General features: G+C 46.4%; 2 protein-coding genes across 4 annotated transcripts in view; one reads left to right on the top strand and one right to left on the bottom strand.

Moving 5' to 3' along the window:
* The window catches only part of FAM131B (family with sequence similarity 131 member B), a 51,729-nt gene extending 44,525 nt beyond the window's left edge, over window positions 1–7,204 (bottom strand). Inside the window, exon 1 of the mRNA XM_048968763.1 lies at window positions 7,081–7,204. The gene's annotated coding sequence lies outside the window, so the exon portion shown is untranslated. The remainder of the gene's footprint in view (window positions 1–7,080) is intronic.
* Window positions 7,205–7,218: 14 nt separating this feature from the next.
* ZYX (zyxin) lies at window positions 7,219–18,736 on the top strand. Of its 3 annotated transcripts, none has more exons than XM_048968577.1 (10): window positions 7,219–7,327; window positions 10,781–11,029; window positions 13,374–13,549; window positions 14,671–14,763; window positions 15,043–15,540; window positions 15,877–16,009; window positions 16,096–16,265; window positions 16,423–16,601; window positions 16,846–16,966; window positions 17,575–18,736. In XM_048968577.1, the coding sequence occupies exons 2-10, from the start codon at window positions 10,789–10,791 to the stop codon at window positions 17,683–17,685; spliced, it is 1,722 nt and encodes a 573-aa protein (XP_048824534.1). In that variant the 5' UTR covers window positions 7,219–7,327; window positions 10,781–10,788; the 3' UTR covers window positions 17,686–18,736. The 3 variants fall into 3 exon arrangements, with proteins under 3 accessions (XP_048824534.1, XP_048824527.1, XP_048824542.1); XM_048968570.1 differs by lacking the exon at window positions 7,219–7,327 and adding an exon at window positions 10,038–10,260 and having other exon boundaries at window positions 10,778–11,029; XM_048968585.1 differs by lacking the exons at window positions 7,219–7,327; window positions 14,671–14,763 and adding an exon at window positions 10,047–10,260 and having other exon boundaries at window positions 10,778–11,029.
* Window positions 18,737–18,782: the final 46 nt, after the last annotated feature.

The following is an 18,782-nucleotide window of genomic DNA, read 5'->3' as shown; positions in this document are numbered from 1 at the left end:
TGCACGGACACACATACTTTCAAGTCTCCACGTCCTTTTTAGCAGCAGCTCCCCACGTGTAGAGACCATGACTGCCTATCAGTGTGCCAAAAGATCAACGACCTGTTCAGTGAGTTAAGTGGCCCCTTACCCCTCCTCCTATATGGCAAGCTGCCCTGCCCTGCCCTGCCTGCTCGCCCTGCCTGTGTGAACTCGTATAATGAGGTTAAACTTTTTGAAAACCTCTTCAGCCCTTTGATCAACAGTTAGGGCTACTGGTATCTCAACATCACTTTGCCTACCTACAAAGTGCTGGCAATGGTGGCCTGTCACTGCTGATATCCTATTCCCCACAGTCAGTGGCTCTTGTGTAGGCTTGACCACTTCGTTAGGTAAAGAATGAACTTAGCACATCTTTTCAGTAACATCTGTCACACCTTTACATTTTCAACTTACTGAAAATCATAGCTCTAAGGTCAGCTACCTCTAATAAATTACCACTTTCCACAGCTGCTACTAGACAAACAGCGGCACTATTGCAAGGCCCTGCTAATTATCCAGGCAACCCCAGGAAATAGTCCAGGATTTTTGTCTGGGTTGTAATCATCCCGTTATTTATACTGGCAGTAAATTAACTACCAAACATGCTGGTAACAAGTACCAGCTCCATACCTCTTGCTTTTGGAAAGCAAGGTCTTAAGGAGGCTGCACCACATCAAAGCTGTACACAGATTGTATTTTACTGTGCACTGTGTATACAGTCAGCATTTCACTTATTTGTTTCTGGAAGCAGACTATTGGACTATATGCCTATATTGTCTATTTTGTTTATCACTTTTCTCTAGAGCCCTGATTCCTTAATCATCTACAGTGTGTATGCACTAGTTTTTGCTAGGACTCCAATCTGGTTTGAAACAATTACTTATTTTTGTGAGGCTCAAAAGAAAGAGTAGTTTGCTTCAGTATCCACTTCCTACAGAAAATAAAGGTATGGACTATATCAGACTTCATTCTTCGTGACCAGAACTACACATCTTTGTGGTCATGTCACAAAAAGACAAAGCTAGCAGTCTCCAAAAGCCACTCTGTTTACTTGGCTCCTTCAGTTCTCAAGTGTGAAAATAATGGCACACAGGTAGAGACAGTGATCAGGATCCTGTTTTGTGATAATATTACTGAGACTGTAATATATAGATTGTGAGAGACAGCACCTCTGTCCCTGAAGCACTTTGCTGCACCAGCTACTGTGGGAAAGCCACCACAGAACTTCTACTGTATGGCATATGAGATTCAGTATGAACTAAGGGAGCTGAAGATCTGGTTTTGCCTCTTATTTTTGGTATGCCTACAAGACTACACAGTGTAACAAAGAAGAAAGGAGACTTCTACAGCAATTAGGATGGAAAGAGGCTTGTACCACAAATGGGAAGAGTAGGCTCTTTAATTAGCAGAGTGACACGTCTGTTTCTTTGACAGTTAGTTCTGACAAGCACTGTGTGCACAAAACAACTGAATACATCTCAACTTTTCTTGCTGGTGGCAAGTAGTAGGGCATTAGGCTATGGAAACTGCAAGGGTATAGCTGCTTTCCAAAGCAGAACAGATTTGGGCAGAAATCCACATCTAGCCACATCCATGGGCATGGTGCAATTAATCATCTGTGTTTCAGCTGTGTTCTCTAGGCCTTGGCTGACTAGTTGGGGTTTTCCAGAGTCACAGAACAGCTTATCCTACCCTAAAGGTAAGAGATACTCACTGAGCTAGCCTGTTTGCTCCTCAGGAGCCAGGTCCTGCTGCAGTGACAAGATGTGGGAGAGCAATGCTGCCCTGTCATGAAGGGGAGAGGCAGCTATTCATCAGGAAAATTTGGCATGAGGAAACAAGGAAACAGAAGTGAGACTGATAATATCTGGGAGCTGAACCTCTGCCATATTTCTGTTCAGGGAAGACCTGCCAGCCCTGTTAGAAATGTTGCTTCTCCCCAAAATAGACCCCAGGTCTCTGCTCCCCTGGCCACTAAGATGGCCTGTGACACATTGGTATGCCCATGATCATACCACAGAGATGCCTCACTCCCTCTTTCTTGTATACATCTGCATTGCCTCACTAAAGTGTTTCCTACCAGAAAAGGAGGATTTTTTTTGTTGTTCTTTACAAATTATACTCTTTCTAATGCTTTAATCAGGGACACTAATTTTTTTGTGTGTGTGTGATTAGAATGGCCTTTTGAAGTATGTACATATGTGTGTATAATGCAATACTATATATTATAATATATATATATGTTATATATTATAATATATATTATAAATTAATTTGAAGATATAAAAATAATCACAGCATGGCTGAGGCTGGCAGGGCCCTCTGGATCATCTGGCTCAAGCCCTGTTCCAGCAGGGACACCCACAGCAGGTGCCCAGGCCCATGTTCAGGTGCCTTCTGGAGATCTCCAAGGAGGAGACCCCACAGCCACTCTGGGCAACCTGTGCCAGTGCTCCATCATCTGCACAGCACAGAAGTGCTTCCTGGCATTCAGAGAGAACCCCATGTGTACCTGTGTGTGCACACTGCCTCATGTTTTGCTACAGGGCACCACTGAAAAGAGCCTGGCTGTGTCCTCTGGGCACCCTCCCTTCAGGTATTTATGTATGTTGGTAGGATCCCTCAGTCCTTCTCTTGTCCAGGCTCCAGGTCTCAGCCTCTCCTCACAGGAGAGATGCTCCAGGCCCTTAATCATCTTGGTGGCCCTACACTGGATTCTTTCCAGTCAATCCATATCTGTCATATCTGAGCCCAAAAATATATTCAGCACTCCAGGTGCAGTCTAACCATTACTGAGTAGAGGGGACAGATCGCCTCCTCAACCTGCTGGTGATATTTTGTTTAATGCAGCCAAGAGTACTATTAGCCTCTTTAGCAGGAGGGCACACTATGTTCACTTACGTTATGCTTATGTTCACTTGGTTTCTACCCAGACTCCCAGGTCCTTTTCTGCAAAAGGGTGGCTCCCAGAAAGTACTGGTGCAATGCATTGTTTTCCATAGGTGCAGGACTTTTTGTTGTTGAATTTCATGGATTCTTGTCAATCCATTTCTCCAGCCTGTTGAAGTCCCTCTGAAAGGCAGTGTGGTGTTCTGGTGAAACCAGCCACTCCCCTCAGTTTCATGTCTTCTGTGAATGTATTGCAGGTGCATGATGATCATCCATATTGATGAAGATGTTCAATAGGACTAGATCCTGTACTCACCCCTGTGGTACTCTGAAAATAACTGGCATACAAGTAGACTTTGTGCTTCTGACCACTGCCACCTAGGCCCAGTCATTCAGCCAGTTTTCAAATCCATTTCACTGCCTGCTCATTCCATCCCAAACATCAAAAGGTTTTCTATGAGGATCTTATGGGGGCAGTGTCAATTACACTTCTCAGAGAACACTGAAGTTCTCCATAGCTGTTGAATGAGCCCCTTCAAAGAAGACAGTCTGCTTTGCATAGCAGACTTGGTTTTAAAGGGAAAAATCAGATGCACTATCTATCTTTCCTGGGCAGTTTGTTGTTTAGGGACTTCTCCAAAAGAATTCATGACCTTTGCAAATAACTCTGCAAATTCCTGACTGCATGCCAGTTTCACAGATGCAGGAGGATGATTAGGCTTATAAAGACTGTAGCCTGTGCAGTCTCCAAGTGTACATCTCTATATTTAACTCTTTGGCACCCAGCTGCCAACATGCATCCTAGAAGGGGAATGAGGCACTCCAACTTGAAATTACTTTTCAATCAGGACAGTGGGGCCTGGCAAGTGCCCCTCCCCTTTCTGCAAATTGAGGCAGCCTGCATCAGCAGGACAGTGATATCTATATGGTTGTAGTAGTTTATCTGATCCAATGCCACGGCACATGTCAGCCTTCGTCAGATCTAAGCATTTACTTGGAGAATTGTCATGCAATGCACAGGAGGGAGTAAGTCAAGAGCATGCTAAGAGTCTATGCTGTGAGAGCACAGTGGATCCCCCAAGAGCTCCTACCGGAATGCATTTCATGCACCAGTCAGTACACAAGCAGCCAGCCTGCTGCAGGTGGCCTTGCCCTAGACAGTGTGGACCTAACATCGTCTGAACCTCTTGGCCTGGGGACAAAATTGGACCCATTATTTATTCTCAATTTTTCTGTTCCCACAGACAACATTTAAATAAGAAAGTGTATACAGGTTAAGCTGATGAGTAGCACCTTAGAATAAATTAAAAGAAAAAAAAAAAGTAATTAGACTAAACAGAAGCTACATGATTAAAGAAGTAACAGAGATGCAAGACAGGTATGAGTCAGGACTTTTCATTGGTTACAAAATCATAGACTCTTAAGTAGCACTAATAATGACTAATTCATGCTAAGATAAAACGACACTAATAGATTTCTTAGTATAGATGAAAATTACACAGATTAAGATATTTTACATTATTAACATAGTTAAAGCATTTTGTCCAGCATCCAAATAGCTTTCCTCTGCCCTTTAGCTTGCTGTTAATACTGAAATCTGCAGTTACCTGGAACCCTCTTGAATTTAGGTAAGATTTTCTTCCCCAAAGGTTTAATTCCCTATTGGTGATCTCAGAAGGAATCCTTTTTGTATTCAAGAACTTATGTTTTCTTATCTTAATTTTATTTTATAGCCACCTAATCACTGCCAGCATACTCCTAATTTCAGTGCAGTAAATGAATTTGTCACATCACTTCTGTATTGCATTCACCTTTACTTACTCATTGTATTTTGCAACTTGATCGCCCATAAGGATTCTTTATGTTTGTCTCCATGAAAACAGTCTCTCTTAGGTGTGTTCATTCAACTTCAGGAATTTCTAAGCTTTGGTTTGACAGACAGCACTGGACCTTGCTTACTTTCGCAGATCTCAAAGAAGGAGCCAGCCAGAACTGCATAGTCTAAATCCCTCCATCATCTGCTTTGTAGTCAGCTGTCATTCCACCCAACATGTGTGGAGCAGTAGCTTTCACACCACAGTACACTCCAAAATACCAGATCACTATTTCCATGGCATGGGACAGCCAAAGGGATTCAAGAAGAGGACTACTGCTTATTCCAGAAAACACAAGGTCAAGCCCATGTCCTCAGGCACAACAAGCCAAGTATACCTGCTGATCTATATCTGTTCCCAGGCAGCTGAACTCTTATTCAGGAATAATATTCTGCTCCTAGTAAGGGGACTGACTGCTGCTGTCTGCATCTCAAGGTACTACTTTGAGTTTGCAGCTGAAAAATGTCTGCTCCTCCAAGCAAAGAACTGCGTGAAGAAAGGTTATCAGCACAAAGAGAATTTTTTTTTTTAATCCACAAACTCAAAGTTTTTCTCTATGTATTCTGACATACTCTGATTTGAGAACTCTCTTTCACATCTCCAACCAACTAAACAATTACCTGTTTCATATCTGTTTCTCCATTGTGAGAGGTAACATAAAACATCCAGGATGGACTCATTTTCTTTTTTTTATTTTCATTTTCCTTGAGCTGATGTTTTTAACATCACCAGATTGGTGAGACAATCAAGTGCACAAGCATCTGGATTTATGTGGATGTAACCAGAAATGATGAGAGGGTAGAATTTTTTCATATTCTCTCAGCACTTTTTAAATCTCAGTCTGAGACATTCTTTGTTTTCTTTGGAGTCAGGGCTAGCAGTGGGAACAGTGGTACAATACTCTGAGGTCATGCTGATTGTGTGAGGTGCACTGCAGTGTACCAGAACTTCATTACTTTTTACTTCTGCACTGAAATCTTTCCCTGAACAAAAAGGAAAAGGACTGTTAGCACTAGAAAAGCAACAGTATTAGAAGACTCAGCACAGCGCAGATAAACCTTCCTTAAACTACACAATTATTTTATGCATTAATTACAGTAGTTGGACTGATGACATGCCTAGAGAAGTGGCATTATAATAATATTTAGCACTTATATGAGAATTAAATATCCTTAAGAATTTAACAGCTCTAGGCCAGCAGTTCAACAGCTGCAGCTATGGAAGCAGTGAGATGTCATGACAGACGTATGGACAGATAGATTGGTATAGGTGGCATTTTCAGTTGTGTTGAACTGGAAAACCTTAGAGTACCATTCGTTTTCCAGCTGCATCATAAAATGCATTACCTCTTTGTGCCAAACCTGCTTATAAAATTAATTTGTTTACGCTGGATTTCTTAAGCCTTGTTGAACCTCTCTGTGCAGCTCTCTGATGGGAGTATACTGCAGTAATGTACGCTGGGAATCTAACTGGCATGGCTCATGGTTTGCTCAGCCACCTGCAAATGAATTACCGGTGCTGGAAGGTACCTTTGTCTCTAAGAAGCAGAAAAGCTCCAGATCTCGTGAGCATCACCAAATACAGAAATTCTAATTGGAGGGGCATTAACCCCAATATTAAGGCTGAATTCTGAAGACAACATTTAATGATGGCACAAAGCACAAGGAATGCTGTCTTCATTGACACTCCTCTTTCCTAAGAGGCGTAGAAGCAAGGAGAATCAACCACTGCAGTTGAAAACTACACACTTTACTGCACTGGGCCAGGTATCGAGTAGGACCGAGCCCTGGCCAGTGCTGGGCCAAAAACAAAGCCCATGTGCAGCACAGACCATACAACAAGGCAATTCAAGCAGCCGGTCTTTGATACAAAAGTTCAGTTTCTGCTTCGCAAGCAACGCAAGAAGAACAAACCCCACTTCTGCACTGAAGAATCATGGGATGCGCGTTTTAATTTCTGTAAGACAGGGGCAGCGCCTCAGCAGAGCCGCAGGATTTCTCCCTCGGCTCCAGCCCGGCGCCGGGGCTGAAGAAGGGACGGAGGGAGAGAGCTGCAGGGCGGAGTGGGGCGCGGGGAGGGCGGGATGGAGGCGGCCAGGGCCGCGGGCCCCAGCGGGGCGGCAGGATAGGGGTAGGGCAGCCCGGAAGAACGCTTCTTGGTCGCGATCGCCGACAGGAAAGCCCCCGAGAGCCCCTCTTGGTGAGGCTGGGGGCGGGGAGCGCGCCAGATGTCAGCCCGGGGCTCCCGCCGCAGCCCGAGCCGGCCCGTCCCCCTCGGGCGCTCCTTCCCCCCTTACCTCATTGCTACATTCCCCGGCGAGTGAGCTCAGCTGTTCGCACAGCCTCTCTCCTTTTATGGTCAAACAACTTTGCCTGGGCGAGGCTTTTCCGAGAGTTGGTCGGAAGCGCTGGGACTCAGCAGCTCCCCCCTTCATTTCTGTTGCCTCTCCCGGCGGGCACGGCGAGGCAGCCCCAGGCCCCGACCCAGCAGCACCCCCCGCCTCTCGCCCCGGGGCGGTGGTTCCCTTTCTCGCTCCCCCCGAGGTGAGTCGCTCGGCACGGTGAGGGGCTTCGGTCGGCAGCGCCGTGCTCGGGGGATCGCGGTCCTTTCGGCGCTGCTGGGCAGCGGCTGCCCTGTGGAAACGCCTCCTGGACCGAGGGGTTCGTTTAGGTCACGATTTATCTATTTGCCCGTTTGGGTGGGGATGCCCTTCTGCCGGAGAGCGGCTCCGCTCTGAGAGTGCGAAGGCAGTGGGTTTTGCCTGCTGCTGGTGCAATGGAGTCGGCTGGAGCTGCTGTACGAGCAGGGGGAGAGGGAGGAGGGGGTGTTGCCTCGGTCGGGACAAGCTCTCTTTTGTGTACGCGTGGATGAGCGAGACACCTAGGGAGGCTTTTTCCAGATGTGCTCAAGAGAAGAATCTGAGGCTCTTTGTGCATGAAATTTGTTTAATAGATGAGCTTCTGTCTCTCTGGGAGTACCTTGAGAAAGTGACGGCGCAACTGCTTGCAAATTCGTAGAATTTCCTAACGCTTTAAATATGTTTGCATAGCTTCTTGGAGTTCTTTTCCCTTTGCACAGGGAGGAGGAGGCAAGGCTAACATATGTGGAAAAAGCTCACAGCTCTGAGCTCCCCTTCCCCCATCCTGCTTTTCTGCAGGCTCTGCCTTGTGGCTTGCGGAGCTGGTAGGACTTTGCTCTGTGAAAATTTGCAGTTTGGGGGCAGGTGGGGAGAACTTTCTGGCATCAACCTGTATGAGAAGGTGAAAAGAAGCATGACTCCTACAGCTTGTTTGCTTTATGGTCCGTGTGGGGTTTTTTTTCTTTTTTTTTTTCCTTTTTTTTTTTTTTTTTTTTTTGCTATGGCTTTCATTCTGCTCCATCCCCCCTGTATCTAAAGGGAAGTTGGCAAATAGGGGAAATGCAGATGCAGTGTGTCAGACCACAGTGTTGAAACAGCTCTTACTGTGTGCCCCAAGACAGACTGCTTTCTTTCTACCAGCTGAGGTGGCAAATGGCATTCTGCTCTTTCCCTCTAGGCTCTTTCTTTTTCACTGCCCAGGGAAGGGAGCTTGGCTCCTGAAAGTTGTCTTGAGGCCAAAGAACTGAGAACCATGTGTATGTCTAACAGCTGGCAGACCTGTCACAGAACCTCTCGGAGGTGACCTTGCTGCTTAGGGGGATGCTGCTTGGTCCTACAGTTCCTTGCTCTGCAAGCGCGTGAGGCAACTGCATCCTTTCACTGCATCCTTTGGGGGATGTCTTTCTTCACAGGTCCACCTGAGTCATCTAACTGCTGTTATCAGCAGGCAGAAAACCTCTCACCTCAGGGACACGTGAAGAGTTGAGATTAGATCTGCTGGTTTGACACTCCCTCTTCCAACTGCTTTTACAAACAGTGCCACAGGACTAGTGTTCCTGATAGGGTTCAGATGGTACTGACAGCAGTGTGGAGCAGGGGGGACACAGCAAGGCCAGCCTTCCTCAGCCTGTAGGGTCTGTCTGGGGGCAGACAGATAACAGAAGTGAGGATGAGCAGGGGCAGCTGCTGTATGTAGACAGCTTTGAGAAGAAAGGGTCTTAAATGTGACACTGCATACTGGGAAATAGGCTGCTTTGGGTTCAGTGAGATAGCAGCTGCTGACAGTGATGCCAGCACATTTTATGAAGTGGAGGATGTCTCACTGCTGGCTGACCTCAATCTGAACAGCCATTAGAAATTACTCTCTGACTGTGGTGTTCTGCTCCTAAGAGCCTATTCTGGTAGGACTATAGCAGGAGATTCATTACACTGTGACAAAACAGTGGAGCACAAGACAGTCTAAGTGCCTCTATCAGCAAAAGCCTCTAAAAAATGCTCAGAGGTCTCTAACAAGTTCAGTAGCTCTGTAGGAGCTGTAGACTGGGTAGAGCTCATCAGTCTCTTCTGACTTGCTGGCTCCCAGCAGCGTGAGGGATCAGCAACAGACCTTGCTGATTGCTTTTCTGCCTTGGTCCTTTCCCATGTAGGACCATATGGGGCATGCTCTGCTCAGCTCTTTGTCTGCAGCTCACTGTTTTTTGAGGAGCCCGGAGCTGTTTGTCCAAGTGCATGCAACTTGTCAACACTGTGCAAAGGAAAAAAAGAGCAGAAGCATAGCCTTACTGTTTGTCTATGTTGTTGTGTGTTTGTAAACTGTTACAAGGTCCATCTTACCAGGAACCACAGCAGCACGTAGAACTGAGCACGTAGCTCTCACCAGCAGCCATGGGTAAATTAGTGGTGGGTGGAAGTTGGTGACGCCAAAGCTGTCCTAGCAGCTATCACTGAGAGCTATCTGCAAGCAGAGTGGAAGGGCACTGGTCTGAAACACGGGCGTAGAGCCCTAGGCTGGCAGCAGTGCTGTTGGGCTGGGGCGTTAGAACTGTAGGCGTGCCAGGGCTGCAACAAAGCATCTGGCTTTGAGGAGATTTTTAGCACAGATGAGATTTCCGACCTGAATTCCAGGGCTGAAGGAATGCTGGAAATGTAGCCCTCGGGCTCCTGAAACAGCTGGCTTGGTGGGGCTAGCCTATGCTTATTCAGATTTGGTGACAGAAAGGAGGGAGGACGGAGGGGCTGTCATGGCTGCATGTAGCAATGCTCACCCTGCTCTCAGAACAAAGCTGAGTTATTTGGGCATACCGCAGGCAGGCCAGGCCCTGCACGTGGCAGGGCTGCAGCTGCACTGCCTGCTGCTGTGTGTGTGACCTGAGCTCTGCTCTCAAGTCTGAGGTGCTGAGTCTCATGGCCCCAGAGATGCTGCCCTGAGCCCTTGGAACTGCTTCCTGGTGGAGGCGGAGCAGGCGGCTGGCGCAGCCAGTGAGGGTCAGGGGATGCTCCTTCACCGGCAGTGAAAGGAAGAGGGAGAAAGCAGAGGGCTCTGCCGGGGAATGTGGCACCAAGAACCCCTCACCTGACCCGTTGTTTCTGCCTCTGCCTGCACACAAGGCTCTGGAGGTAAAGTGGGTGGGATGAGAGATGCAGGGGTGTGCTGGGGACTGAGGGGATGTTGCTGGGGGTGTCACAGGCTGAGGACAAGAGGAAACAGATGACGTTATCTGGTAAGTGGGGCAGAGGAAATTATTCCAGTCGTGGAAGAGGGGTGCTGTGTGTCGTGTGGGGGTTGCTGGGTGAAGATGCTTGCGCTGGTCGTCAGCTCCTTCCTGCATTGTGTGTGGAGGGGTTTCGAGCAGCAGGGAGCTTAGTTTTCTCTGTAGCAGCACATGGCTGACAAGAAACGCCTTTGTGGTCAGCACTGTGCTGAGCTGAGATAAGGCTTATTCAAGCTGCCTTTAGTCGCCGTTCCTCCTTCTTCCTGTACTGATTCTCAAAGTGTTCTACACTCTGCTTTGGCTCCTCGGCCTTTGCCCAGACACAAGCTCCTGTATCTCTCCATTGTATATTCCTTTCTATTAATTCCCACTTGGAGCAAGTCTGAATTTATATCACTTTCCTCTCTCTTCTCTCCTGCCAGCAGCCAAAAAGATGGCTTCTCCAGGTACCCCAGGGACCCGTATGACGACCACAGTCAGCATCAACATTTCCACACCGTCCTTTTACAACCCACAGAAGAAGTTTGCACCTGTGGTTGCCCCTAAACCCAAGGTGAATCCCTTCAAGACTGGGGGTGCATCGGAGTCATCGCTGCCACAGCCTCCTGGAGCTGGCGCCCAGCGTGCCCAGATAGGGAGAGTGGGGGAGATCCCCGTATCTATGACGGCAGAAGGTAGGTGAAGAGGGGTGTGGCAGATGTGGGTATGCTTCTCAGTTCTCAGACTGCGAGGTCTGTAACTGGGTTAAATATGAGAATCACTGCAAATGAAGTAATGCTCTTGCTGTAGATGCTTGCAAGTTTCTGAGTAAGATAAAGGGGTTGTAAAACGATCTCAAAATATGTGGCATCTCAGTTAGGAAAGAAGTTAGGAAAGCGACTGCACTTAGATTTTAGTAAAGCTGGAGGAATGCAGTGCTTTTTCATGATATTCCCTGCACGTATAATTTAGTAACTGCAGTAGTATTCTGGCCAGCAAGTCAAAGAGCAAGTATGTTGCAGGAACATTCACCCTGATGCTGATGCATCACACTGTTCGTTTTCTTACTGTTCCATCTTAACTTGAGTTGGTTGTCTCCAATTATAGAGACCCTTCTTGTGGACTCATCTTTAGCAACAAAGATTGCAGTTTCAAAGGAAGTAGAAATAATTGCATGAAAAGAAAAGGAACCTAACAAAACCAGGAAATGAGATTTGTATAACTGAGTTTTATGCTTTCTACTAGTGGTTTGGGGTGAGTGTGTTTTCCTGTGTAGACTGACTTTGTGCTTTAGTGTGCTTCCTTTTTAATTTTTTCTTTCTTTTTCTCCTATGGGTGTTACTTGTTTTTGTTGCTTTTGGTGGTTGGTTGTTTTTCTTGTAAGGAGCAGAAGGTTCCTGTGTAACGCTGGTGTGTCCTGTATTAACTCAGTGGGCAGCTGATCTAATGGTAGTAAGGCTGATCCTGCACTTGGAGGCAAATGACTAAACCATTTTTTCCATTTCATGAGTCACAGTGGCCCCAGGGTGTCGGTGCCTCTGTCTTGTAGAATTGCACCACCTAACTGGTGACCTTTTGCTTATACGTTGTTGGCTGGAATCTTGATTCTGTCATCCAAGGTCTTATCATAGTTTTTATGCTTTTCTGCTAAAGTTCTGTGGATTAAGAGTGTGTGTGTAGGTTGCATCAAATTGACGGAAATATATTAGCTCAACTACAAAAGCAAACAAACGGATGTTAAAAATTGTTTTTCAGAATATAGTAACGAGAGAACTGGGTGTTAGTTGTTCCACTTGCACACTTCTTTCCCTGTAAAGCTTCTTTTGGAGGAACAGGCTTGATGGAGATTAGCAGTACTGTTTGGCTTAAGCCGTCACGTCACCAGTGGGTAAGGGCTGCTAGCAAAGCTGTACTAGCAAGGCAGATGAATGACTGAAACTCAGTTTTGACTCAGTCAAGGTATGCATCCGATTTGATTCTTCCCTGATACACTTCTTTGATCATTCTCTCCCTTTCCTGTACACTCCCCAGAGGAATGATAGTATAACGTGAACCCATAGCAATTGGTTTCTCTGTTTTAAATGGCAGGCTGACTAAGTTGATATCACTGTTGTAATGTTATATTTAATACTGGTCATGCAGGAAACTTCTTTGTGCAAATAATTCCTAAAGCAGGCTCTTAGTGCATCTTTTTGAAGCACTGTGACAGCAGAGCATGGTTTTGCTTCTGCCTTCTTCTTTTAAATAAGCCAAAAAAAAAAAAAAGTTCATGCAAACTTGAGCTTACTCCCAAACTGTAATTTCAACGAAGAAATACTGGCTTTGTATTACTTCTTTTTTTTTTTTTTTTTACTCCCCAAAAGCAGAACAAGAAGACTTGGAAGAGGTACTGCATACCAGTGCAGTTTATGCATTCCACTGGCTAATAAGATTTCAGCTTTCATTTTTTAAAAACATTCAGTTAGTCTCCTTTAGGTTACAGATGAGAAATCCTAACAAAGCCTGTGTAAAACAGCTGCATATAAAGATAAGACAACTTGATAACTGCTGTGGAAGAAATACATTGATCTTTAACCCTGCTGCTGGTTGGGACTAACTGGAAAGAGGAGGGGATGTTTAGTATAACCAGAAAAAGGGATGTAGAATTTATACCTGCTTGTCTTTGTTGTTGTTTTGTGCTTGGATGATGAGATACCTTTCTCACATAAAGGGTGAAGGCAAAGAATATCTTGTTTGACCTATGTTGTAATAGACATCTTCAGCCTGTTCTACATGCAAGGGCACAGAGAAAGAGGAGGAGTAAGAAAAAACATTAGGACATGTTTCTCAGTTACCCAGTGAATTTCTAGTGACTAATGCAGTAGCTTATATGACAGCAAGTAGTTTGGACAAGGTGAAAGCAATCCCGTGGGGTTCAGTTGTCCTTGATGGATACTGGGGAGCACTCGCTGTAATACCTTCAAGGTGCCTTGTGGGGTTTGTAACTGGCTAGGATGAGAAATGATTGAGGCCTGCTCTTGTTTTCATTGTTCTTCATAGAGCTGCCGCTGCCACCTCCTCCCCCACCTGGAGAGGATCTAAGTTTCTCCTCAAACTGTGCTTTTCCTCCTCCCCCACCACCCTTTGAAGAGCCTTTTCCACCAGCCCCAGATGAAGCTTTTCCTTCTCCTCCTCCGCCTCCTCCACCAATGTTTGATGAAGGACCTGCCCCACAGGTGAGTGAGGTCAAGGGAAGTATAATTTCTTTTGATATCCTGAGCTGGGACAACTTCTCAGTGCTCTCTGGATTCAACAGCAGGAAGCTCAGAGATCTGGGAAAACAGTACCAGTTTGCTTAGCACCTTAGTGTCTGCACAGTCCTTTCCTATAAGATGCTATAGAAGTTCAGCAAATATAAATGCAAAGTCCTGCACTAGGGATGGGACAGCCCCATCTGCCAGCATAAGTTACGGTCAACTGGCTAGGAAGCAGCTCTGCAAATGAAGGACCTTGGGATCCTGATGGACAGTGAGTTGAATGTGAGCCAGCAATGCACCCTTGTGGCAGTAAAGGCTAACCACATACTGAGCTGTATCAGTCTTTAGGACAGGGAAATGATTATTCCTCTGTCTTCAGTGTTATCAAGGCTGCATCTCGAAGCAGCCAACTGAATTTTGCAGTTTGGTCCCATTTTGTACTAAACCCAGACGAATACTGAAGTAGTAGTAGTCCAGCAAAATGTCACAGCAGTCCCTGAGGGATGGAGCTTTTGGTATGAGGGCTGCATTTGTTCAGCTGGAAGAAGAGGAGCAAGGTCAAAGGTGGGGATCTAAATGATGTTTGCAATACAGAAAGGAGAGAAGACATGCATCTTATGGGGGTACAGCAAGAGAACAAGAGACAAAGCACACAAGTTGCAGCAAGGTAAATTCCTGAAAAAAGAAAAACCTGTTCACCTCCAAGAATGTCTCAGCACTAGAACAGATGCCCGCAGAAGCTGGGGAATCTGCATGTTTGAGGATGTTCAGAAATCACCTGATCAAGGCCCTGAATGACCTGGTCTAGCTTGAGAGTCAGCTCTGCAGTGAGTAGGGTATTGGACTGCAGGCCTCCAGCTGTCTTTTCTTACTTCAATCTTTCTGTTAGTCTTACTGGGCTGTTTGTTTTACCACTTCTGGTAGATTTTGGAGACTTTGTCCTTGGAGACTGTTTCCTGTTTGTCCTCATTAGCTTTCTACCTGCTCAGAACCAAGAGCAGATCCCAGGTGTAAAAATCTGCTGTTGTAGGGGATGCACCCACTTCCCTGGCTGCTCCTGTAATGTGCTCTGATCCCTCTTTCCATGGATGGTGGTATAGGTGCGTGGCAAGATGAACAGCATTGATCTTGAGATTGACTCACTGTCCTTAATGTTGGAAGACATGGAGAAGAATGACCCCTTCAAATCCCGGGTGAGCTGTCTAGAATGTCACAGATGGAAAAAGAGATGACTGAACTGAGATAGTGAGAAGGATGCTACTGAAGATTAAGATGTCTAAATCATAGCAGGAAACCTACCTGAAGAACCAGGAAGCACAAAACATGTATCTTTTCAAGATTAACTATGTAGTAATGTAGGGACTCTAATCATTGTGAGTCTGGGGTACCTACTTACCTATTCCTGTAAACAGTGTATTTTTCTCTTGTAGTTTGTTGATAACTGCCGGGTTCTCTGTTTCTTCCCTTTACAGATACCTTCAGGATCCACAGGTTCTCTGGAGAAACCATTGACTCCAAAAGCTCATGTGGAAATCTCATCCGCACCCAGAGATCCTACTCCTCCTTTTCCTTCCAAGTTCACTCCAAAGCCAAGCGGTAGCTTATCTTCCAAGCCCCCTGGATTGGATTCAACTCCTGCCCCAGCTCCGTGGGCAGCTCCACAGCAGCGCAAGGAGCCCCTAGCATCAGTCCCTCCACCCTCTTCTCTCCCGTCTCAGCCTACTGCTAAATTCACACCACCCTCTGTTGCCGGCTCTCCTGGATCCAAACCAGGTGCCACTGTTCCCATGGCTCCTTCAAACTCTGCAAGATATCCTACCTCCCTTCAGACTCAGTTCACTGCCCCTTCACCCTCAGGTCCCTTGCCTCGACCTCCGCCTCCCAATTTCACCCATGCTCAGCAGTGGGAAAGACCTCAGGTGCAGGAGAAACCTGTTCCCACTGAACAATCTGCTGCTGCAAAAGACGTGGTAAGGGTCAGAGTTGTGCCTCTGGGCAGGTATGGCATCACAGGGGGTTGAATTGTTGAATTGGAGGATGAGGAGGGAGGGTCTGTCCCAGGCTCAGGGATGTAGTTGAAGTAGTTGCTCACTTGGCAGCTTTTGTTATGTTATTGAGAAGCGGAGCTAGGAACAGTGCTGGAGGGGGACAGAACTTCATGTAAAGGTGGAAAAAAGCAAGCAATGTGGATGGCACACTGGATAGAGAAGAGATGTAAAGTTGAGAGAAACAAGTTTATCACTGACAGAGTGGGAATGAGTCTGTGTGTATGCATCCTTTGGGATTGACTATTTTCTCTTCTGCAGCATAGACCCAGTGCAAATCCACCTAAGGGAAACTCTCCTCTGACCATGAAGGAGGTAGAAGAGCTGGAGATGTTGACTCAGAAACTAATGAAGGATATGGACCATCCACCTCCAGTAGAAGCTGCTACTTCTGGTGTGTGTTCTTTTAGTGAACAGCAGCAGGACTGAGACTGTGGAGGGTTATTATCTCTCCTAATCCCTTTCTACTCCTGTTGGCAGAGCTGTGTGGCTTCTGTCGGAAGCCCCTGTCACGGACCCAGCCAGCTGTGAGAGCTCTGGACTGCCTTTTCCATGTGGAGTGCTTCACCTGCTTCAAGTGTGAGAAGCAGCTGCAGGGGCAGCAGTTCTACAATGTGGATGAAAAGCCCTTCTGTGAGGACTGCTATGCCGTGAGTAACTGGGACAAAAGCTGCTGCAGAGGGCTGAGCTTGCTGTGGCTGTTCTCTCCTGCTTTTCCTTCCCCCTTTTCATTTCACCTGTCTGGTGTAGTCTCCTGGGGATGGAGGTTTAGATTAATGTTGTCTTACTTGTTTCTTTTGTGTTTAGGGAACCCTGGAAAAGTGCAGTGTCTGCAAAAAGACCATTACAGACCGGATGCTGAAGGCCACTGGTAACTCATACCATCCTCAGTGCTTCACCTGTGTGATGTGCCATACTCCTCTGGAAGGGGCCTCCTTCATAGTGGACCAGGCCAACCAGCCTCACTGTGTGGATGACTACCACAGGTATGGAGGGAACACATGCATGTGGTATCCTAAAGCAGGCAGATTCCCTCACATCTGTTTAGTTTTCTGCTGCAAAATGGACTTGGGTTACTCACAGTGAAGTTTAAAAATGAGTCAGCAATGCACTGTGTTAAAACTAAGGTCTTTTCCCTCTTTTTGTATGACTTGTGCCTCTGTTTCCATTACTTCTGTATGATGGTGAGAGACCTGCAGGGTTGTCATCTCTGCTGTATTTGTGTTGCAGGAAGTATGCTCCACGCTGCTCAGTATGTAGTGAACCTATCATGCCAGAGCCTGGGAAAGATGAGACAGTGCGTGTGGTGGCACTGGAGAAAAACTTCCACATGAAATGTTACAAGTGTGAGGTAACCCTGTTGGCCCCACTCCTCTCATTTGCATCATCACTAAGCATGCTTGAACTTTCCTTTCTTGACCGAACACTAACGGTGTCTTAAATGATTTGAAAGCATGTTGAGCAAGGTTTGGAATCATAGAATATCCCAAGTTGGAAGCGACCCGCAAGGGTTGCCAAATCCAACTCTTGGTTCCACCCAGGACCACCCAAATTTCAAACCATGGACTATGGGCATTGTCCAAACACTTCCTGAATTCCAGCAACCTGGTGCTATGGCCACTGCCCTGGTGAGCCTGTTTCAGTCCCTGACCACCCTCCTGGTGAAGAACAAGAAGAAGGTTAGATATTCACAGATCACAGGTTCAGAGCAAGGACTTTGCAAACATGTAGCCCTATCAAAGCCCCAATATAGCAGCTGTGTCTGCCAGGAGATTTTACAGGGTTCACAGAGGGGACTGTGCTCACCTGCTCAAAATGGTTTCTCCAATTACTACAGTCATAGAAAGAGTAGTGGGCTATGAGCCGTTGTTCTGATCCAGTAGAACTGCTTACATCCTTATCTCTGTCATCCTGGCCGTTGGCTGTCATTGAGCTATCCCTCTTATTATTCCCTTGCAGGACTGTGGGAGGCCCTTATCTATTGAGGCTGATGAAAATGGCTGCTTTCCACTGGATGGGCACGTACTATGTATGAAATGTCACACTGTTCGTGCTAAAACAGCGTGCTGAGGAGTTTGGAGTGAGCGTACCCTCAAGACCCCTGCACTCAGTACTCTTTCCTTCCCCACCGTTGTCCTGCCCCTCTGCCTGACAAGGCAGATTGCTACCAGTGAAGACTCTGCCAGCGCAGTTGGTTACCCACGTAGGATTTGCCACTTGTAGACTTCACTATGAGCACCCACTAAGAAAGGACCTCTTCTCCCACCGCCACTTCCTGGCCGTACTGTATTCCAGGCTGAGGACTGTGACTGAGATGAGTGCAAAATCTCTGTTTCCTCAAGACAAGAAGAAGGACCAAATCTCCACCATCGCCTGGTGGAAGTAGCAAGAATGACCCGGTGGCAGCTGCTGAGAAAAGGCTGAGCATTCTTCTGCTGCATGAAGCCAAGAAATGATTTCACATCATAAGGTGGAAGCCGCCTCCATCTCAGCACCGCTTCTGTCATAGGTTTTCCCACACCACCTCGTTATCTGGATGTCTTCCCCTATTGCCTTCATCACTTCTGGGTAAGAGTGTGGAAGCAGAGTGTACTGGGAGCTTCTGTTCTAGTTGCTGGAAAAAGCTAACCTACTATAGCTTTTCTGCTTCTAATGGATTTTATTGGCTAACTGCCCTGTCAATTTTTTTTTCTTCTTTCCTAGCCAGACTAAACTGGCAGTGTTTGGAATCCTACTCTGCTCCTGAGTTTGGACAGTTTAATCTTAATTTTTTTCTCTCTCTAAAATGAATTGCTTCCCAGTGTGGTTTCTGGACAGACAGGGTGGGCAAGAATAACAAAACAGTCCAAAGAATGGCTGTCATAAGCATATAGTGAGGAAGTGCCTCAGTGAGAGGATGAGGACTCAGCACACTGAGGAGCTCTCGGTGTTCCAGCAAGAGTTTTTTCACAGCTGTCAGTAGGAGCTACGATGTCACTGCAGTGTACTGTCTGACTCTGTGTTACTGCACTGAGCCTCACTCCCTAGACTAGAAACTCTTCGCACAGGGCAAACCTTTTGAATAACTATGCTGTCCGACCACTGTTTGCATCCAATAAAATTGTGAGTTTTTTTCCATTAATATGTCTCTGCTGCATTTGTTTAACAACTCATAAAAGGTGATGTCT

The sequence above is a fragment of the Lagopus muta genome, chromosome 1 (genome assembly GCF_023343835.1).
Source record: "Lagopus muta isolate bLagMut1 chromosome 1, bLagMut1 primary, whole genome shotgun sequence".
NCBI classification, from domain to species: domain Eukaryota; kingdom Metazoa; phylum Chordata; class Aves; order Galliformes; family Phasianidae; genus Lagopus; species Lagopus muta.
This window is presented reverse-complemented; position numbering and strand designations above follow the sequence as displayed.